At 33.6% G+C, this 19,988-nt stretch overlaps 1 protein-coding gene across 30 annotated transcripts in view; it reads left to right on the forward strand.

Moving 5' to 3' along the window:
- The window catches only part of LOC139492042 (neuron navigator 2-like), a 322,278-nt gene that overhangs the window by 175,304 nt on the left and 126,986 nt on the right, over positions 1-19,988 (forward strand). For all 30 annotated transcript variants that reach the window (XM_071280132.1, XM_071280142.1, XM_071280137.1 and 27 more), the window contains 2 exons: positions 13,614-13,686; positions 17,876-18,053. In XM_071280132.1, coding sequence (XP_071136233.1) covers positions 13,614-13,686; positions 17,876-18,053 — 251 coding nt within the window. The remainder of the gene's footprint in view (positions 1-13,613; positions 13,687-17,875; positions 18,054-19,988) is intronic.

Consider the following 19,988-nt stretch of genomic DNA (forward strand, 5'->3'; position numbering starts at 1 on the left):
TTAACTCAATTGTCAAATTTTATTTTGAGAGAAAAATGAACCCTAGGGAAGAATGTTTTACAAAATTTACTTCTTAATCAAGATATATTTAAAATCAATAGTGGCATGACTCAATTTTTCCGATTCTTGGTATGACTAGTTCTCTAATAGAAGTACACTTTAGAATTGATTGTTCGTCACTTTTCCTTCCTTCTGACCTTTTGACTTGACAATGGTCGCGTCCATCTGGCGATGGTAAAGTGTCCACTTCAGTATGACCGTGAACGAGATGGCTAAAAGTGTCAAAACAGTAGAATCCATCAGAATTTAAAGTGCAGGCATGTCTCTCACAGGATTTCGTAGAAATTTCCTCACAGGAGTGAAATCTATCATTATAATCATGTAAATATCATAGGGTGTAATTTACAAGGAAATTAGATACAAGTCAAATGATGGTTCATTAAGCTGATTAATCTGGAGAGTTTGAGAAGACATGGATTCAAGGTCTCCATTATGTTGCATTGGAAAATACCTTAAATGTTCCGATATTTTAAATATCACCAATCAACTGTCTTTCAGATAGAATCAGTGATTACATGCTCCAATTGTTTTAATATTAATGAATGATTAATTTGGTTGACCTTTTTCTTGTCACATTCAAAAATCTTTCACAATTGCAGAGTTCATCCATAGCATTATAGCTGCAGACAAAAAGTGCAATACTTGGGAACTTTTAGATATCGACATAAATGTTTATCTTATGTACCTAATGATTTTGAAAAATGCAAGAATGCAAAAATGAAATGAGAAAATTTGAAAAAAAAACCAGAAATTTTAAGTTTTAAAGTTTTCAGAACATGTGACCTTAACAAAGGTGAAGGTTGTTACAAGGCATTCAGAAATCATTTTCTTTTCAACCACTTGATGTAAGCTGATTGCTGTTATGACTACAAATTTCCTTATCTGGTGTCTCAGATGATAAAACATCTTTAAGAATTTTGATGGTAGGATGCTTCATTACAAAGCTAAGATTATTATAAACAGAAGATAGGCCTATCTTACCATTAGTAAATATAGAAGTATGATGAATTGTTTATCACATGGGTATAGTCAATCATTCCTTGTAATACGATGGTTATTGTCACTGAACATGCAATGGCAACATTCATTTTCATAAGTGTATGTCAGACATGTGACAGAGTTGTCAAGCCACAACTGGAGATTTGGAAATTTTTAGCTGGAGTTTGGGTCTCATATACATAATGTTTTTATGTTGCTGGATTGTTGGAATGATGTCTCATTTACATTTATCCCAAACTTTCATTCTAATGAACATGTTGACTATGCTCATTGTTGAAGGATGTACGGTGACCTATAGTTGTTAATTTCTGTGTCATTTTGGTCTCTTGTGGAGAGTTGTCTCATTTGCAATCATACCACTTCTTCTTTTTTATATGTACTAACATGTTAAATAATGACAAGCTTGCCAATTTACAGGACTGATAAATTGCAGCATCTTTTGAAGATACAGATACTTCTAGTTTCAATGGTTTACTTTGTATTAGTTGTTTTGATCTCTGTAATGAAGACTTTAATTGCATCCTATGTTGGCAGTATTTTATTTCATGGAATATATCAAACGTTTTATAATGCTAATTAAAATCATACAGGTTCTCATCAAAGTCTGTTAATTATCTTAATTTTGGTTTTCCTAATTATTTTGTTGAAGATGGGAATTAAGAGTTTTATCTTTTATTTTAATTTAAAAAGGTTCATATGGTAACTTGTTTCAATTTGAAGAAGAGAATTCAATATTTGTATGATTGATTGTCTCCCTTGATAGCATCTTTTTCAAAAGTTGTTATGAAATTGAGTGATTAAAAGGAGGTGCAAGTTTAATGTCAAGGATACAGCTACCCAACCTATCAAGTAATCAGTGAGGGTAAAGTTTGGGGAGGGGAGCTTTATAATTTTTGTATTCCTTAAATACTGTAAATTGTTTTGCTGATTTTTGTTTATTCATTTAGGTCCCAATATTATTCTCCATATTGTAAACCCCTTCCAGACCCTCATTAGCTTTATCTCTGATTTTTTTGTAATTTTTTTCAAGATATTGTTACATTTCTTGAAAAAAAAAGTTTAATATTACGGGATTTCTGTGTCCTTATAATTTCCGATGTAAAGATTTTTTTTATATTTTGAAGTACACACTTTTATTGGATATTTAAGTCCTCAGCTGTCAGAGGTCTCCATCAATACAGCTGTTTATTAAGAATATGACAACATCTGCAAGTCTCTTTTAATATCTTCTGTAAGGTTTTAAAATGTCTTATTCTCTGTATGTATTTAGTCTTGGTCTTCCTAAATGTTTTCCTGTTTGTGACCTTTAAATAAATGTCTGAATGCAGTGGCGGATCCAGCCATTTTAAAAAGGGGGGGGGGGGGGGGGTCCCAACCCAGAGTAAAAAGGGGGGGGGGTTCCAACTATATGCTCCCTTTCAAATGCATTGATCGTCCAAAAAAGGGAACCCCCCCCCTGGATCCGCCACTGGAGTAAATTAAAATTATTTTGAGGGTTACATATATGATTAAACAGCTTTTTTAGCAAAATTCTGAGGCTAAAGTTGAGACCCTAGTGATCGAGAATTTATAAGTAAAATAATGACAAGGTATGATGATCAGTCTTCCAACTAAGCCCTTCAGAGTGAAAATTTCATATCTTCTCTCAATTATAAAATGGTTAAGTAGAGATATAAATATGTCATCCACTACTGATTAGGGGACAGATGATATAACATAAAACAGATGTTTAAAACAAAAACTGAGTGTGTAAATTTTTGATAAACCCTCAAGTTAAGAAATTACAAAAGTAAAAAGTAAATATTCTGATTTAGTTTTACATCTACACATTACCTCATCAGATATGAAAAAGAAGAAGCACGAGTTTTGAATAACGTACTATTTTTCATAGTTTTATATGTTATATTTAAGCTTTGAATCTTTAATATGGTAAATTTCAGTAAATTTCAACAGCTTAATTAAGTTCATTACATATACATTAATTTGTTGTTACTAAAATACTATGAGAGCTCAACCACACCCTCTTAATGCATGTATTGATAGATTGTCAAAAGATGTTAAGAAGAAGAAAAAGAACAGAATATAAGAAGAACAATTAGGTCTTTTCTCATCTAGGGGATAAATCCCATTGATACTAAATGATACCTCAATATTTTTATGGTAGGGGTGTGCCATTCTGGCCTAAAAAATGTACCAATTTTAATATACATGTAACATAACGTTCAACACCTAAAGTCAGGAGCAGATCCAGAACTTTTTGTAAAAGGGGGGGGGGGCTGACTGACCTAATAGGGGGCCGCTCTAGTCATCAGTGATTCCCTAAATAATAAACCAAATTTTTCCCATGAAAAGGGGGGGGAGGCATTTGGAACTTATTTTGAATGTGAACTTTCATATTAATTCATATATTAGTTTAATTTAGTATAATAACATAGACTATTTATAATTTAAGATTCTGAATAGCATATTCATATATGAAATGAAGATCATACATACCCCAAATCAATATATAGTTATCAAACGTAAATGCATTTTTATATAGTATGTTATAAAAAGGAGGGTAATTTTTATATAAAACCTCTCAAAAAAGTGGGAGGCAGTGCTGTGTATTTACTATTAATCCATTTATGCAACAATTACCACTTGTGGATCAGGATAAAATAACATGTGCTTCCTGTCATCTAACAAATTTTAATTGGAGTGACAGTTTAATTTGAAATTATGGTGTTTTTTTAAGTGGTGCAGATGATAAGCCCAACATCATTTTGATGTGATTTCTCGGGCTTAGTTGCAAGACTGATGATGGCTTAATGAGAAAATTTAGACCGACCAACAAAAAAATAATAAACAACACAAACCTCACCAAAAACTAGGGGTGATCTCAGGTGGTCTGGAAGGGTAATTATTAACAGATCCTACTCCTTATCTGGCAAGTTTTTTTTACAGTAGCAAATTAAATTAGTCAAAACTTATGTAAGAGAAGAAATGTACTTTTAGACTTTTTATGAATATGTTTGATTGATTAGAATCTAGTTTTGGTCTGCCATTTTTCAAGTGTCTGTCCAAAGTCAGGTACTATTAATTTATTTATATGTTTTTGCACTTCAGCAATTAAGGTTGAGAATTAAAGTAGTTTTTATCTTTCCTTGATGGAGTCAAAAAGCGTGACATAGGTACATGTTAAACTTTCATGTTAAAGTAATGTTATTATGATTTCAACATTTGCAGTAGCAAAATAAAAAATAGGTGAGACAATTATGGCTGTGTTAACAGTTTATTAAAGTGAAACTTTGGCTTTTTTTTCATAGTTCAATCTGAATTTGAGTCTGCCATGCTTCAAGTTCAATTGTGCTAAGCTTCATGGTATGCAATGTGAAAGAAATAGTCCATTAGATTTTCAAAACTTGCAAGTTTCTTTAAAACTGCAGCCTACCTTCTCTTAGAATAACTCTGTTGTTGCCCAGCAATCCTAATATAACCCCAAACATTGATTTAATGGTCATTTTACATGCAATAAACTTATTTCTCGAAGTCCTAATATTCACTGCTGCAGAGCTAACACATGTAAAAAGTTTTATTCAATTATTCCCAAAGAAAATAATATCTGATTTAATTATCTCAGTAAATACTTAATAGAAATGATTCAAGTCTGTAAGCCAACCTTTAACACCCAGCTTCCTCAGAAACTTGTAATTTCTTTTGATGTCTTCATGGCTTCAGAATCTTGTCTTATCTGCAGCAAATGGTTGGATAGGGAAAATATCTAGTCATGTAATGACCAAAGATAAATAAAAAAAAAATTGAATTGTAATTTACATAAAAGTTTGAGAATGGGTCTATTCTTTCATATCTGCATTCAACAGGGGCACCATTTTAATATTCCTCTAAATTTATACAAGCAGATACGCTCACAATGATATATAGATATGTCTTGCCAACCATAATGTTACCTACTCTAACTTCACTTTCCCTCGAATGTCCTATGGACTAAAATGCATAGGTTACATAACTTGACAGCTTGACAAAAAGGTGACTTAGAAAGTAGGTTAGAGATCAATCTCTGGAGTGCCAGTCAAGGTCGTTATAAACTTCAATTTGTTGAGGCTTAATCTCTGTAGAGCCAGTCAAGGTCATTTTAAACTTCTGTTTGTTGAGGCTCAATCTCTGTAGAGCCAGTCAAGGTCATTTTAAACTTCTGTTTGTTGAGGCTCAATCTCTGGAGTACCAGTCAAGGTCGTTAAAAACTTACATTTGTTGAGGCTCAATCTCTGTAGAGCCAGTCATGGTCATTTTAAACTTCTGTTTGTTGAGGCTCAATCTCTGTAGAGCCAGTCAAGGTCATTATAAACTTCTATTTGTTGAGGCTCAATCTCTGTAGAGCCAGTCAAGGTCATTATAAACTTCTATTTGTTGAGGCTCAATCTCTGGAGTACCAGTCAAGGTCATTATAAACTTCTATTTGTTGAAGCTCTATCTCTGGAGTACCAGTCAAGGTCGTTAAAAACTTCCATTTGTTGAGGCTCAATCTCTGGAGTACCAGTCAAGGTCGTTAAAAACTTCCATTTGTTGAGGCTCAATCTCTGGAGTACCAGTCAAGGTCGTTTAAAACTTCCATTTGTTGAGGCTCAATCTCTGTAGAGCCAGTCAAGGTCGTTTAAAACTTCCATTTGTTGAGGCTCAATCTCTGAAGTACCAGTCAAGGTCGTTAAAAACTTCCATTTGTTGAGGCTCAATCTCTGGAGTACCAGTCAAGGTCGTTAAAAACTTCCATTTGTTGAGGCTCAATCTCTGGAGTACCAGTCAAGGTCGTTAAAAACTTCCATTTGTTGAGGCTCAATCTCTGGAGTACCAGTCAAGGTTGTTAAAAATCTTCCATTTGTTGAGGCTCAATCTCTGGAGTACCAGTCAAGGTCGTTAAAAACTTCCATTTGTTGAGGCTCAATCTCTGGAGTACCAGTCAAGGTCGTTAAAAACTTCCATTTGTTGAGGCTCAATCTCTGTAGAGCCAGTCAAGGTCGTTAAAAACTTCCATTTGTTGAGGCTCAATCTCTGAAGTGCCAGTCAAGGTCGTTAAAAACTTCCATTTGTTTAGGCTCAATCTCTGGAGTACCAGTCAAGGTCGTTTAAAACTTCCATTTGTTGAGGCTCAATCTCTGTAGAGCCAGTCAAGGTCGTTTAAAACTTCCATTTGTTGAGGCTCAATCTCTGTAGAGCCAGTCAAGATCATTAAAAACTTCCATTTGTTGAGGCTCAATCTCTGTAGAGCCAGTCAAGGTCGTTAAAAACTTCCATTTGTTGAGGCTCAATCATAAGTCTGGCTACTTTTTGTTGCTATTTAATGTTTTCTTTTAAGAGAAGATGCAGTAAAGTTTGACATATTCACATAATTTCTACAGTAATTTCTAGCACAAAATCCTAATTAATGGTCTCTTAGAAAATTTACCCTTTTTATCTTAATGTGGCAATCTCTTTTAAAGTCCATTTCTATGAAGGAAAGGAGTTAATTTGTACAATTTGTATAATTGACATTTTCTGATGCAGTCTTTTTATCTAATGAGGAAAAGGGAACTTAATATGAAGATCACATTGGTTTATGTCTAGACTTAATAACATCAGATGACATTTATATACTCAAAAGTGTCACAAATAAAAGGTACATTAGCCTTTTCTGGTCTCAAAAACCTTATACTTTTTTAATTGAATCTGTCTGGGCAGAAATATCTTAACTGATTTCTAGAATTTATGTTCATTTTCAAGTTAGATGTTTTACAACAAATGTAGGAGAAAAAAAAATAACAATACATGTGGATTTTCTGCTGCAATTACTTCATACTTAAAAGTTAGTATATGTCAATAAGTCAGCAACCCAATAGACAGCTTAGTAGTGAGAGGTATAAAGGGGTAAATGGCAATTTTGTCATATGATGACCTTGAACTTTATATTTTAAAAAGTCAATAATTCTGATATCCAAAAATTTGCTGTAAAATTAGTTCGTCTGTATGACAAATAATAGGTTGCTGCAATTTCATCTTAAAGATGACCTGATTTTAATCAGAACTTTCTCTTGCAGAAAAATTAATCATACCGATATCTCTGCTTTGTTGATCTTTTATAATTGACCGTAGAAAGTCGTGTGCAATTTTTCATCTTGACTTTTGGACATTTCTTTAATTCATCATAAAGTTATAAGGGATTTCTGATACAAACTTTCAATATTTACAAATGATTCATTTTCCCATGATTCATTGTGACAATTAGGAACATCTTCGGTGAAATGGTGCCGAGAGATCTTCGATAAGTCTGGCAAAGCTCCTCTCTGACTTACAATTTGATATTGTCTGAATTAACAAGTTCTGCAAATATCCATACAACTATTATGTGTAGTCTGTTTCATCAGTATATATCTTTTACAGATGGGAGACAAAATTATATTGGATTTTTTCGTAACATATAACTTCTTTGCTAATTAATAACAAATGAGAAAGCTGTATATTATTGGTGATTCATGGAAGATGTTTTTACTAGAAAGGGGGTGTGCAAATTACAAATTTTGATGAAAGAAGTAGAGTTTTTATAGACGGGAGGATATAATATTTGTGAATCATTGGAGGATTTCATAGAGTAAAAATTTCTTTAGTGAGGATACATCACAGAATATAGGATTAATCTAATATTCCCTCTAAGAATTGATGAACATTTTTTACGTTTCTCTTTTCAAGCATAATTTAAAAGTATTAGAATTATCTTTCCTTTTATGTATATATTTTCAAATACCACATGTGGATTCATGTATTTTCGTTGGTACCAATTTTCGTGTATTGCGGAAAACTTGCCTTTCCGTGTATATTTGATTTCGTGGTTCTGCCAAAGTCTGCGTACAACCTAATAGAAATTTGTATTTTGTTGAATATTAGAATTTGTGGTTCACCTGTGACGGAACCACGAAACCCACGAAAATGTGTATCCAACGAATAATAGTGAATCCAGTCAGTATCACTGAAAAAATAAGAATTTGTTGGGGTTTTTTTTTTTCAGATTTTTTTCGTATGCCAATGAACTTTTGCTATATTACACACAAAGTCCTCCTCCAAGAGAAGTTTGTTTTATAAAGTTTACAATGCCTAAAAATTTTAACCACTCAGCGACACTCTATGATCATTAAAATTCAGTGTAGGTGTATTATTAAGTACATAAAATTAAAATAAATTTGTACACAGTACACTCTTAATTTATTGAAAAAACAACACTTAAAACCATTTTTTGCCATGTAATTTAATTAAACTGTCAATTGAAGATAACAAAGTGATAATTAACAACTTTTATTGATGATTCTGATTGACAGAATTAAAGTCCCTTTTACAGGAATATCATTAGAAATGATGTAAATTTCATTAAACAAAAATCAAAACTGTCAAAATAATTTGTAAACATAAATGAAATATTTTTCTGTAAAACTTAATAATTGCTGATTCATTGATTTTGGCAGTAAAAGCAACATTTCCAATCTTTTTGTTGAAAACAGATTACTAATTAGAGCTTTCATGTAGAATGCAAAGAATTTCTAATTTGTATAAATGCAGCCGAAATAATTAATTTAAACAATTTCCTTCAGATAACAACTAATTTCAATTTAGTCCAGCATTATCATTTGGAAATCTTGTGTCCTTGCTGGTTATTAGTTGCTTAGAGAAAAACGGTTATTTTCATTAAAAATCGATAGAACACATTTGCTTTGTTTCATTAACAAAGACTATATTATGTTAGAGGGATGTGTTGAATCCTTTAATGATCGAAGACTTGAATTGTGCCAATAAAAAATCGAAAATATTTTTCATTTGCCAGGTTTAATTTCATAGCCAAAACATATTTATCCTTTCACATGCACTGCAGTATATACATGGATAAATCATTATTAATATTTATAATATTTGTGTTATGTTGATTTAAGATTTTTGATTGAGGACAGAATCGACTTTAGTTAAATATGCATCTGCTACCAAAGTTTACAAACTTAATTACTGAAGTTCACCTTCCAATAATGAAATTGCTATGAAACATTAAATAAATGCATATAACTGTGCATATAGTTGCAGTTTGTTTACATTAGCTGTTGAATAAATATTTGCAGTCTCTTAAATTTATTTTATATTCTCATAATACAGAATGAATCATATTTTACCTGCTAATACCTGGTACAAAAAGGTAGTAAATTTGGAGACCTGGGTAATTTTGATGTGAGTTTTAATATTGACATTACCAATTTTTTAATTTGTTTATATATATTGAGAAAATATTTGCAATCTATTAAAATAAAGATTTCATGCAGTCCGGCAGGGATTTATGCAATTTGTTAAAAACCTCAGGACAACTTTGAAATGAAGAACAGCAATAAAACTGTTGTTCCTTTGCTTTAAGTTTTGTGTATTGGGATTTTGTGTCATGTCTTTGTGACCTGTCATTATCTTCATTTTGTTCCCTGGGATATATTGCCATGTTTTTATTAATGAGTTAAAAAATATGACAGCATCACTTTAACTTGCAATCATTATTTCACTAGGGATTTATCATCAAAATATTTTTTGCAAATGCATTGATTAGATATCTTGTAACTTTAAACACCTGTAAATCAATCAGTCAATTTTCACATTTTTTTCAGAAAGCCTGGCCCACAGTAATGTACACTTTATAATTTGTTTTATGAAATGTCCTGTGAATTCTGCACTTTGAGAAATAATTAGATTCATCAGAAAACAACAGTGCCGCTTAACTCAGTATATTAACTTCTTATTTCTCATGTTAGAATAAACACAAAAGATGGTTATAAAAACAGTTTCACTCTGTCTGTATTTGCCTAGAGGTCAGAATTCTCTAACTATACTTATTTCCCCATGTTAAAATAACAGAAAAGGTGGTTGAAAAAACATTTCATTCCATGTCTGTCTTGTTAAAAGGTCAGAAATCACTTTATTGATAGATTTCATGTGTTGAAACATTTGTAAAAAGTCAAGAATTGCAAATAAACCAAAATATTTAGTTACAAGTTAACATGTAGAGATATTGACCTTATCATGTGACCTGTCATCACTTTGATATACATCACCTGATATATTTCACCTTCTGTAACCTTTCAAAAAAAATAACCAGATAAAACTTATCCTTAAATCTGAACTTATCTGATTAAGGTATATACTAATATGTGGATGTCTATTTTAGATCGGAGATGTATGTAAAATGTTTTTCTGTTACAAATCATGATGTATTGTTCTATGTGTACATGTTATGCTGTCCATCAAGGGCCCTTGATTGGAATAATAAATATTCTTATTCTTATTCTTATTCTATGTATTGTTTTGTATCTGATGAAACCAACGAAGAAAAAACTTTCCTTCAAATCTTGTATTTTTCATCAGAGCAAGAATATAGTATCTGCAACAATTAGTTAAAACAGTGAGTTACTTCATCATAGTGACTACTGCAATCTGCAAGGTTACCCACTGAGTCCGCTGCTCCAGACTAGTAAAATTTCATTTGGACTAGTTAGTTTTTGCAAAACTTTGTTTTGACTAATAAGAAAAATGTCTGAACATTGGTTTTTCGGACTAGCAGGTGAAATTTTTTGTGGTGCAGACTCATTTTTCTAATCGATACTGGTGACTGACAATGTCAGAATGTTTTGAAAAAAAATAGTATACTATATGTATAAACCTTGTTTTGGCATATCTCAGATGATTGTCTGAGTGACCAGACTAGGACCCATTAAAAGTTTGTGGAGAATTGATCTGTAATTCATCAACAACCAAAGATTTCATCAGTATGCCAGTCCAAACTGTTATCTGAAGGGAACAAGAGTGTCTTCTAATAGGTTTTCTTCTGATTGATGTGCAAGTGGTGTCTTTTCATAGATTTTCTTTGATTGATGTCCAAGTTGAGTCCTCTTGGAGATTTTCTTTTTGATTGATCAGCTGATTTTTGTTGACATTAGACTGCACAGAAATATAGATATGTCAATATCTATTGCTTAAGCCTCAGTTTCATTTCCTGAAATATACATGCTTCAGGAAATTTGTAAATTATTTTTGTCTGGGGTTAAATGTCCAAATCAATACAAGGTGTTTTGGGTCCATTTAAAGTAGAAATTTATCAACAAAACATGACTTTTACATTATTTTAACACAAATCAGAGAAATTTATGGACTTTTTCTAATGATATTGACATTTTAGATGCAAGTTGATTTACAAATAAATTGGTTCTCAGTTACCAATATATGTAGAAATTGCACTTTTGGGATTTCCAATATTTTTTTTTATCAAATTAGAAAGATAAAATTAGATTAAGTGTAAAAGTTTCTCTCTGTTTTGGAATTGTGCAGTATTATAAAGTTAAGTCTGTTTTCTCAAGTACAGAGTATAAACATTAAAAAGTTAGAAGGAAAAACTATTTATGGAGAAAGACTAAAACTCATTTTCACAAAAATTCATCATTGTAAAGATTGGGATCAATAATAGAAGAATGGAAAAAGATACAAACACCATCCAAAACCAGGGTGATTTTTGGGTGCTTTTGAAGAAAATGGCACTCAATTTGACCCTGGGCTTTTTTCTGTTTCTTTGTAATTAGCAATTTTGTCTCTTTAAAAAATTTCCCATTTCATTCTCAATTTTAATTATTGATGTTTATGATAAATTATAAAAAAAAAAAGGCAAATTAAATTTTATTTTATAAACTGCCATAGCAGAGATGGACATTAAGTTTTACCCTTGTCCATCTGTCCGTACATATCGGTTTCAAATGTTATGATACTTTTACAGAATGCTTATTACCACAAAACTCAGATCAAGTTTGTATTGGCTGTTGTCACTTTTTACCTTTCTAAATTCATACCCATTAATACAAACGGAAAGCTGATTTTATTTTTTTTTCTTCAAGTTTGCTTCAACCAAATGTTATGAATCTTTTACACACTGCTTATTACCATAAAACACAAACACAGACCATGCAAGTTTGAACTTTGAACGAGTTACTTTTGTTGTTATATAGTTATAACAAACTAAAACATTTCTGAATTTTTCATGCTCTTCTCTGTAACTTAAGTTTGCCTGACAACAAAATGTTATCACCATCATCTGTGTCTCATGTACACATTCCAAATTTATATTTTAAACTTTACTTTATTGTTTTTTGTTCACACTGAAGTATATATATTTTTTATATACCTAGTCATTTCCTTTTAAAACGTCAGTGGTGGATCCAAGGGGGAGGGATTAGGGGTTTGGAACCCCTTTTTTTTTAACAAGGCATTTGATTTGAATAGGGAGTCAACGTATAGTTGGAACCGTCCACCCCTTTTAAAAATGACTGGATCCACCCCTGACTGTTAGGTCATTCTAACCTGGAAGATAAATATGTTTCAAAGATAATTTTCTTGGGGTGTTAGGATTGCCCACAGTCGGTCTTTCATTTGAACGATTTTGACACCCCTCAGTGTCAGTTATACAACAAGAAAAATATGTATTATAGTTTATGCAACTGAAATCATAGAACTGTACTGAGACATTAATTATTATTTATCTAGTTATACCTATTTGTATCAACATGGTATAGATTTTATCTCATTACATAAAGTATCATCAGTATTGTCTTCAATTATAACTCTGTTGTAGAATGTATATACATTTTGTACCAGGGTACAGAAGTTGAATTTACATGTTTTTCTAATGACAGTGTATATCAGAGTATATGACAAAACCTCAAATTTACAAGCTGCTGTAATTAAGTCAGAATTAAGAATTGCATCAGACAGATGTGGATGGCTATTAACTTCTGTCATTAAGATTTTACACATCTTGTGTTAATGATGCCTTCTTACATAATAGTAACATTTATGGTAATTTTTTTCTGACTGACCCATTTGTGACAGGATTTTCTTCAGGTTCTCACTAATAAGATGGATTTTGTTGTCTAGAACATTAGATTATGTACAGCTTTTACACTCACACATCCCTTTTTTCCCAGCCCAGAATGGGAAATGTTTATCCCCTTATTACATGTTTGTTCAGCAATATCAATATCTTGTGTTTTGACCAGCCGAGGTTGGTAGTTGACGTCAAGGCTCATGTTGTAGTCTTCTGGTTTTTTTTGTTAGTGTGAGTGTTGCTATTTAATTTCAAAATTAAAAAATGTCCATGTTCTTTTGATGAAGGGTGATGATAAACTTTTGTTAATGATGAATATAGAGGGCAAGAAAATGAGATCTGGGGAAAAGAGGGGGGAGAAATACAGAAATAATGGAATTTGGGAAGTAAGCACCCCTATGTAATCATCCTACCCTGGCACCCTTCTTTGGATTAGCCAAACTGGTACTGTCTTAATTTACATATGAAGCTTTACAGATTTCACCATTGGGTTTTAAGTACAACTGTTAATCAAATTAGATTGCGGCTTTATACATAATGAGGCTTTCATCAGATGCCATAACTGTTTTATATAATTCTTAATCTATTTGTGCATTTAACTTCCAATTGTATTAAAAGTATAATTTATTTGTGATTCCAGGTTGAGAACATCAACACTTGTCTAACATTCCTGGCCAATCTTGGTGTAAGTGTAGAAGGACTCTCAGCTAAAGGTGGGTATAACTATATTGTCTACATTCCTGGCCAATCTTGGTGTAAGTGTAGAAGGACTCTCAGCTAAAGGTGGGTATAACTATATTGTCTACATTCCTGGCCAATCTTGGTGTAAGTGTAGAAGGACTCTAAGCTAAAGGTGGGTATAACTATGTTGTCTACATTCCTGGCCAATCTTGGTGTAAGTGTAGAAGGACTCTCAGCTAAAGGTGGGTATAACTATGTTGTCTACATTCCTGGCCAATCTTGGTGTAAGTGTAGAAGGACTCTCAGCTAAAGGTGGGTATAACTATATTGTCTACATTCCTGGCCAATCTTGGAGTAAGTGTAGAAGGACTCTCAGCTAAAGGTGGGTATAACTATATTGTCTACATTCCTGGCCAATCTTGGTGTAAGTGTAGAAGGACTCTCAGCTAAAGGTGGGTATAACTATATTGTCTACATTCCTGGCCAATCTTGGTGTAAGTGTAGAAGGACTCTCAGCTAAAGGTGGGTATAGCTATATTGTCTACATTCCTGGCCAATCTTGGTGTAAGTGTAGAAGGACTCTCAGCTAAAGGTGGGTATAACTATATTGTCTACATTCCTGGCCAATCTTGGTGTAAGTGTAGAAGGACTCTCAGCTAAAGGTGGGTATAACTATATTGTCTACATTCCTAGCCAATCTTGGTGTAAGTGTAGAAGGACTCTAAGCTAAAGGTGGGTATAACTATGTTGTCTACATTCCTGGCCAATCTTGGTGTAAGTGTAGAAGGACTCTCAGCTAAAGGTGGGTATAACTATGTTGTCTACATTCCTGGCCAATCTTGGTGTAAGTGTAGAAGGACTCTCAGCTAAAGGTGGGTATAACTATATTGTCTACATTCCTGGCCAATCTTGGAGTAAGTGTAGAAGGACTCTCAGCTAAAGGTGGGTATAACTATATTGTCTACATTCCTGGCCAATCTTGGTGTAAGTGTAGAAGGACTCTCAGCTAAAGGTGGGTATAACTATATTGTCTACATTCCTGGCCAATCTTGGTGTAAGTGTAGAAGGACTCTCAGCTAAAGGTGGGTATAGCTATATTGTCTACATTCCTGGCCAATCTTGGTGTAAGTGTAGAAGGACTCTCAGCTAAAGGTGGGTATAACTATATTGTCTACATTCCTGGCCAATCTTGGTGTAAGTGTAGAAGGACTCTCAGCTAAAGGTGGGTATAACTATATTGTCTACATTCCTAGCCAATCTTGGTGTAAGTGTAGAAGGACTCTCAGCTAAAGGTGGGTATGACTATGTTGTCTACATTCCTTGCCAATCTTGGTGTAAGTGTAGAAGGACTCTCAGCTAAAGGTGGGTATAACTATGTCGTCTTACATTCTTGGCCAATCTTGGTGTAAGTGTAGAAGGACTCTCAGCTAAAGGTGGGTATAACTATATTGTCTACATTCCTGGCCAATATTGGTGTAAGTGTAGAAGGACTCTCAGCTAAAGGTGGGTATAACTATATTGTCTACATTCCTGGCCAATATTTGGTGTAAGTGTAGAAGGACTCTCAGCTGAAGGTGGGTATAACTATATTGTCTACATTCCTGGCCAATCGGTGTAAGTGTAGAAGGACTCTCAGCTAAAGGTGGGTATGACTGTTGTCTACATTCCTGGCCAATCTTGGTGTAAGTGTAGAAGGACTCTCAGCTAAAGGTGGGTATAACTATATTGTCTTCATTCCTGGCCAATCTTGGTGTAAGTGTAGAAGGACTCTCAGCTAAAGGTGGGTATAACTATATTGTCTACATTCCTGGCCAATATTGGTGTAAGTGTAGAAGGACTCTCAGCTAAAGGTGGGTATAACTATATTGTCTACATTCTTGGCCAATATTTGGTGTAAGTGTAGAAGGACTCTCAGCTGAAGGTGGGTATAACTATATTGTCTACATTCCTGGCCAATCTTGGTGTAAGTGTAGAAGGACTCTCAGCTAAAGGTGGGTATGACTATGTTGTCTACATTCCTGGCCAATCTTGGTGTAAGTGTAGAAGGACTCTCAGCTAAAGGTGGGTATAACTATATTGTCTACATTCCTGGCCAATCTTGGTGTAAGTGTAGAAGGACTCTCAGCTAAAGGTGGGTATAACTATATTGTCTACATTCCTGGCCAATCTTGGTGTAAGTGTAGAAGGACTCTCAGCTAAAGGTGGGTATAACTATATTGTCTACATTCCTGGCCAATCTTGGTGTAAGTGTAGAAGGACTCTCAGCTAAAGGTGGGTATAACTATATTGTCTACATTCCTGGCCAATCTTGGTGTAAGTGTAGAAGGACTCTCAGCTAAAGGTGGGTATAACTATATTGTCTACATTCCTAGCCAATCTTGGTGTAAGTGTAGAAGGACTCTCAGCTAAAGGTGGGTATAACTATATTGTCTACATTCCTAGCCAATCTTGGTGTAAGTGTAGAAGGACTCTCAGCTAAAGGTGGGTATAACTATATTGTCTACATTCCTGGCCAATCTTGGTGTAAGTGTAGAAGGACTCTCAGCTAAAGGTGGGTATAACTATATTGTCTACATTCCTAGCCAATCTTGGTGTAAGTGTAGAAGGACTCTCAGCTAAAGGTGGGTATAACTATATTGTCTACATTCCTAGCCAATCTTGGTGTAAGTGTAGAAGGACTCTCAGCTAAAGGTGGGTATAACTATATTGTCTACATTCCTGGCCAATCTTGGTGTAAGTGTAGAAGGACTCTCAGCTAAAGGTGGGTACGACTATGTTGTCTACATTCCTGGCCAATCTTGGTGTAAGTGTAGAAGGACTCTCAGCTAAAGGTGGGTATAACTATATTGTCTACATTCCTGGCCAATATTGGTGTAAGTGTAGAAGGACTCTCAGCTAAAGGTGGGTATATCTATATTGTCTACATTCCTGGCCAATCTTGGTGTAAGTGTAGAAGGACTCTCAGCTAAAGGTGGGTATAACTATATTGTCTACATTCCTGGCCAATCTTGGTGTAAGTGTAGAAGGACTCTCAGCTAAAGGTGGGTATAACTATATTGTCTACATTCCTGGCCAATCTTGGTGTAAGTGTAGAAGGACTCTCAGCTAAAGGTGGGTATAACTATATTGTCTACATTCCTGGCCAATCTTGGTGTAAGTGTAGAAGGACTCTCAGCTAAAGGTGGGTATAACTATATTGTCTACATTCCTGGCCAATCTTGGTGTAAGTGTAGAAGGACTCTCAGCTAAAGGTGGGTATAACTATGTTGTCTACATTCCTGGCCAATCTTGGTGTAAGTGTAGAAGGACTCTCAGCTAAAGGTGGGTACGACTATGTTGTCTACATTCCTGGCCAATATTGGTGTAAGTGTAGAAGGACTCTCAGCTGAAGGTTTGTATTATAAGTGATAAAAAGGGGAGATAACTATATTGTCTACATTCCTGGCCAATCTTGGTGTAAGTGTAGAAGGACTCTCAGCTAAAGGTGGGTATAACTATATTGTCTACATTCCTGGCCAATCTTTGTGTAAGTGTAGAAGGACTCTCAGCTAAAGGTGGGTATAACTATATTGTCTACATTCCTGGCCAATATTGGTGTAAGTGTAGAAGGACTCTCAGCTGAAGGTTTGTATTATAAGTGATAAAAAGGGGAGATAACTATATAGTACAAAAAGTTTTACTTCTTACCATTAGTAAATGTTTCTAGAAATTTTTGAAGACAAAAAGTCTGGCCAAAAGACTTGTAAAGATTTCCTCCTCGAACGCCATTGACGAAACTGCAGCTGAGTGAATATAATTTAACATCAAATTTTGGAAGCAGAAATTGTCTTGGTTTGAAGATCTGCATTTTAACAAAAGTGACAGTTTTATATTAAGTTCAGGTTTGCTTTTAATTTTTGGCTTTGTATGTTCATATATGAGCAAAACACATACAGCATAAGCAAGCTATAGACTGATATTTTAGATAAAAAATATGGAAACTTTTAAAAGCTATAAGTACAAAAAAAAAGAAAATGTGGTATAATGGTCAATGTGACAGCTGTCTATAAAAACAAAGGATGTATGTAAACAATTTGAGGTTATTGTATGGCTTTCAGCAATGACCAAATCAAATACATAGTATCTAACCTTTGAAAGGCTCTTGTGTGACAAAATGTGAAACAATTCAAAAATTTACAATATCATTTCTTAAGTTTATATGTACATATTGATATTTTTCAGATATAAAAGATGGGAACCTTAAAGCTATATTAGGCCTGTTCTTTAGTTTGTCAAGATACAAACAACAGCAGAAGACACAACAGAAACAGGAACACAATAAATGTCATGTAGGGGAGACAACTCACCAGTCAAGTGGCAGCAGCAAAAACCAGCTCAGTAGTAGTGACTCACAATCAAGGTTTATATCAATCTGTAAATTGTGTCCCCTGTTAGGATCTGGTCTCTTGACTATTATATGTTATTTCAAGAATTTGTTTTTATTGGAGATCTTGGTTTGTTCCAATCAAGCTTTATACTAGTCTGTAATAGTGTCTGTACCAAATAAGGACCATCTTTTTTTTTCATTTATCTGTTAAAGAATTTAGTCCAAAACTGTATCTTCTCCTTTCTCCTATATTTAATATAGTTGATGTTTCTATTTTTATCTGCTTTAAAGTCACATGGTAAATTTCTTCCTTTGCTAGACCATCTCCTTGCCAGAAAAATGGATTACATATCTTTCAAACTACCATAGCAAATAAAACAACTCTCATCAAAAGACTAAAATCACAGAAATTAACAACATAAGTAAGTCACTGTATGGCCTTCAACAATGAGCAAAGTCTATATTGTAAATTAGACTTATAAAATGTCTATTTTGTATTTTATTCTCTTTTTTTTTTGCAATTTGTTGTTCTTATTTTAAGAATTAATAATATTTGTCATAGCAGAATTCATTGGATTTCAATAAGAATAGAAACAGTTCATTTGTGAGTTTATCAAGCTTGAGATTGAATTGTTTAAATTAGTCATTTTTGTGCTAAAACCATTTAGCTGTTAACTGATGTCCATTAAAGTAAGAGACATCACTATAATTGAATAACATCCCTCCTGAGGATTTCTCGTAGATTTATATTCATACAAAAATTTGATTATTATTCTCAGCAGACGTTTTGAATATATTTTTTGTGTCTTGTACATCATGAATAAATTTAATTTACTGCATCTGACAGTAGCATGATAACTTCCTGTAATGGAGAAAGTTTCATCTGATTTTATGATTGAGAAAATGTGTCGATCATTCATTTGAATTTCCAGACATGCCATTTAAGGCTACCAAATAAAGATATTTTGTTAATTTTAGCATTTTACATTTAAAAAGCTTGTGGTTAAAACTTCTATATAAAAAGTATTTGTCAGAAAGATCCTCTGTGAGATTGTACATGAGACATCGAGAAAGTACACTCATTAACTGCTATCTTAAGAGAGCCGTGGTGTAGTGGTTAGTGCATCGGACTACTAACACAAAGGTTCCTGGTTCGATTCCCGTTTGGGATGAAAATTTCAGGTACTCAATTTTCGGCTCTCCCTTGACACCATTTGCGAGTATGGTCTTGAGGAAACGATGATAGTCCGTCGGACGGGGACGATAAATGGCTGGCCCGTGTTAAGAGAGAGCCATATCTCTTGCACGTTAAAGACACCCTTGTAGATTTCGAAAAAGAGTAGGCTAATGCCGCTACAAGGCAGCACTCGCACCCGCAAAGTGGAAAGGGATTAATATAAGTTGTAAAACTTGTTTCCCAATCCACTATAAATAAATATGTTTAAACTAAACTAACTGCTATCTTGTTTTTGAAGTTTTTACTTCCTTTATTTGTTTTTATTCTATAAAAATGTATAGAATACAATCAATGAAATATGTCGTATGTATGGAGTTATCAGAATCTAAGTACAGATTACTCAACAATATTAATGCACATTTTTTTTTGTGTAACTTATTCGGTCCAACCTGGAAGACCCTCCAAAAGCTGTCAGAATATTGATTATTTTTCACAATGTGGTCAGTAATCAAAAATCCCTACTTCTCCAAATAGCACAGTTTATGAACTGTCTTATAAACACTTGCAGAGCATATAAAAGAAAAGGGACTAAAAACTCCAACTATTTCTTATATTGCTGCTCCTCATCTTGAAGCTTTTATGGTTGTCTTCCATGATGTGGTAAACAATTATCAGAACTTACATAAACATCAGATGACAGGAGCATGACCTTGAAATGAACTTTGATTTCATTATTTACTGACTGTTATCAAAAAGAGGCAGGAGATACCTTATTGAGGATGTTAAAAAAT

The sequence above is a fragment of the Mytilus edulis genome, chromosome 10 (genome assembly GCF_963676685.1).
Source record: "Mytilus edulis chromosome 10, xbMytEdul2.2, whole genome shotgun sequence".
NCBI lineage: Eukaryota > Metazoa > Mollusca > Bivalvia > Mytilida > Mytilidae > Mytilus > Mytilus edulis.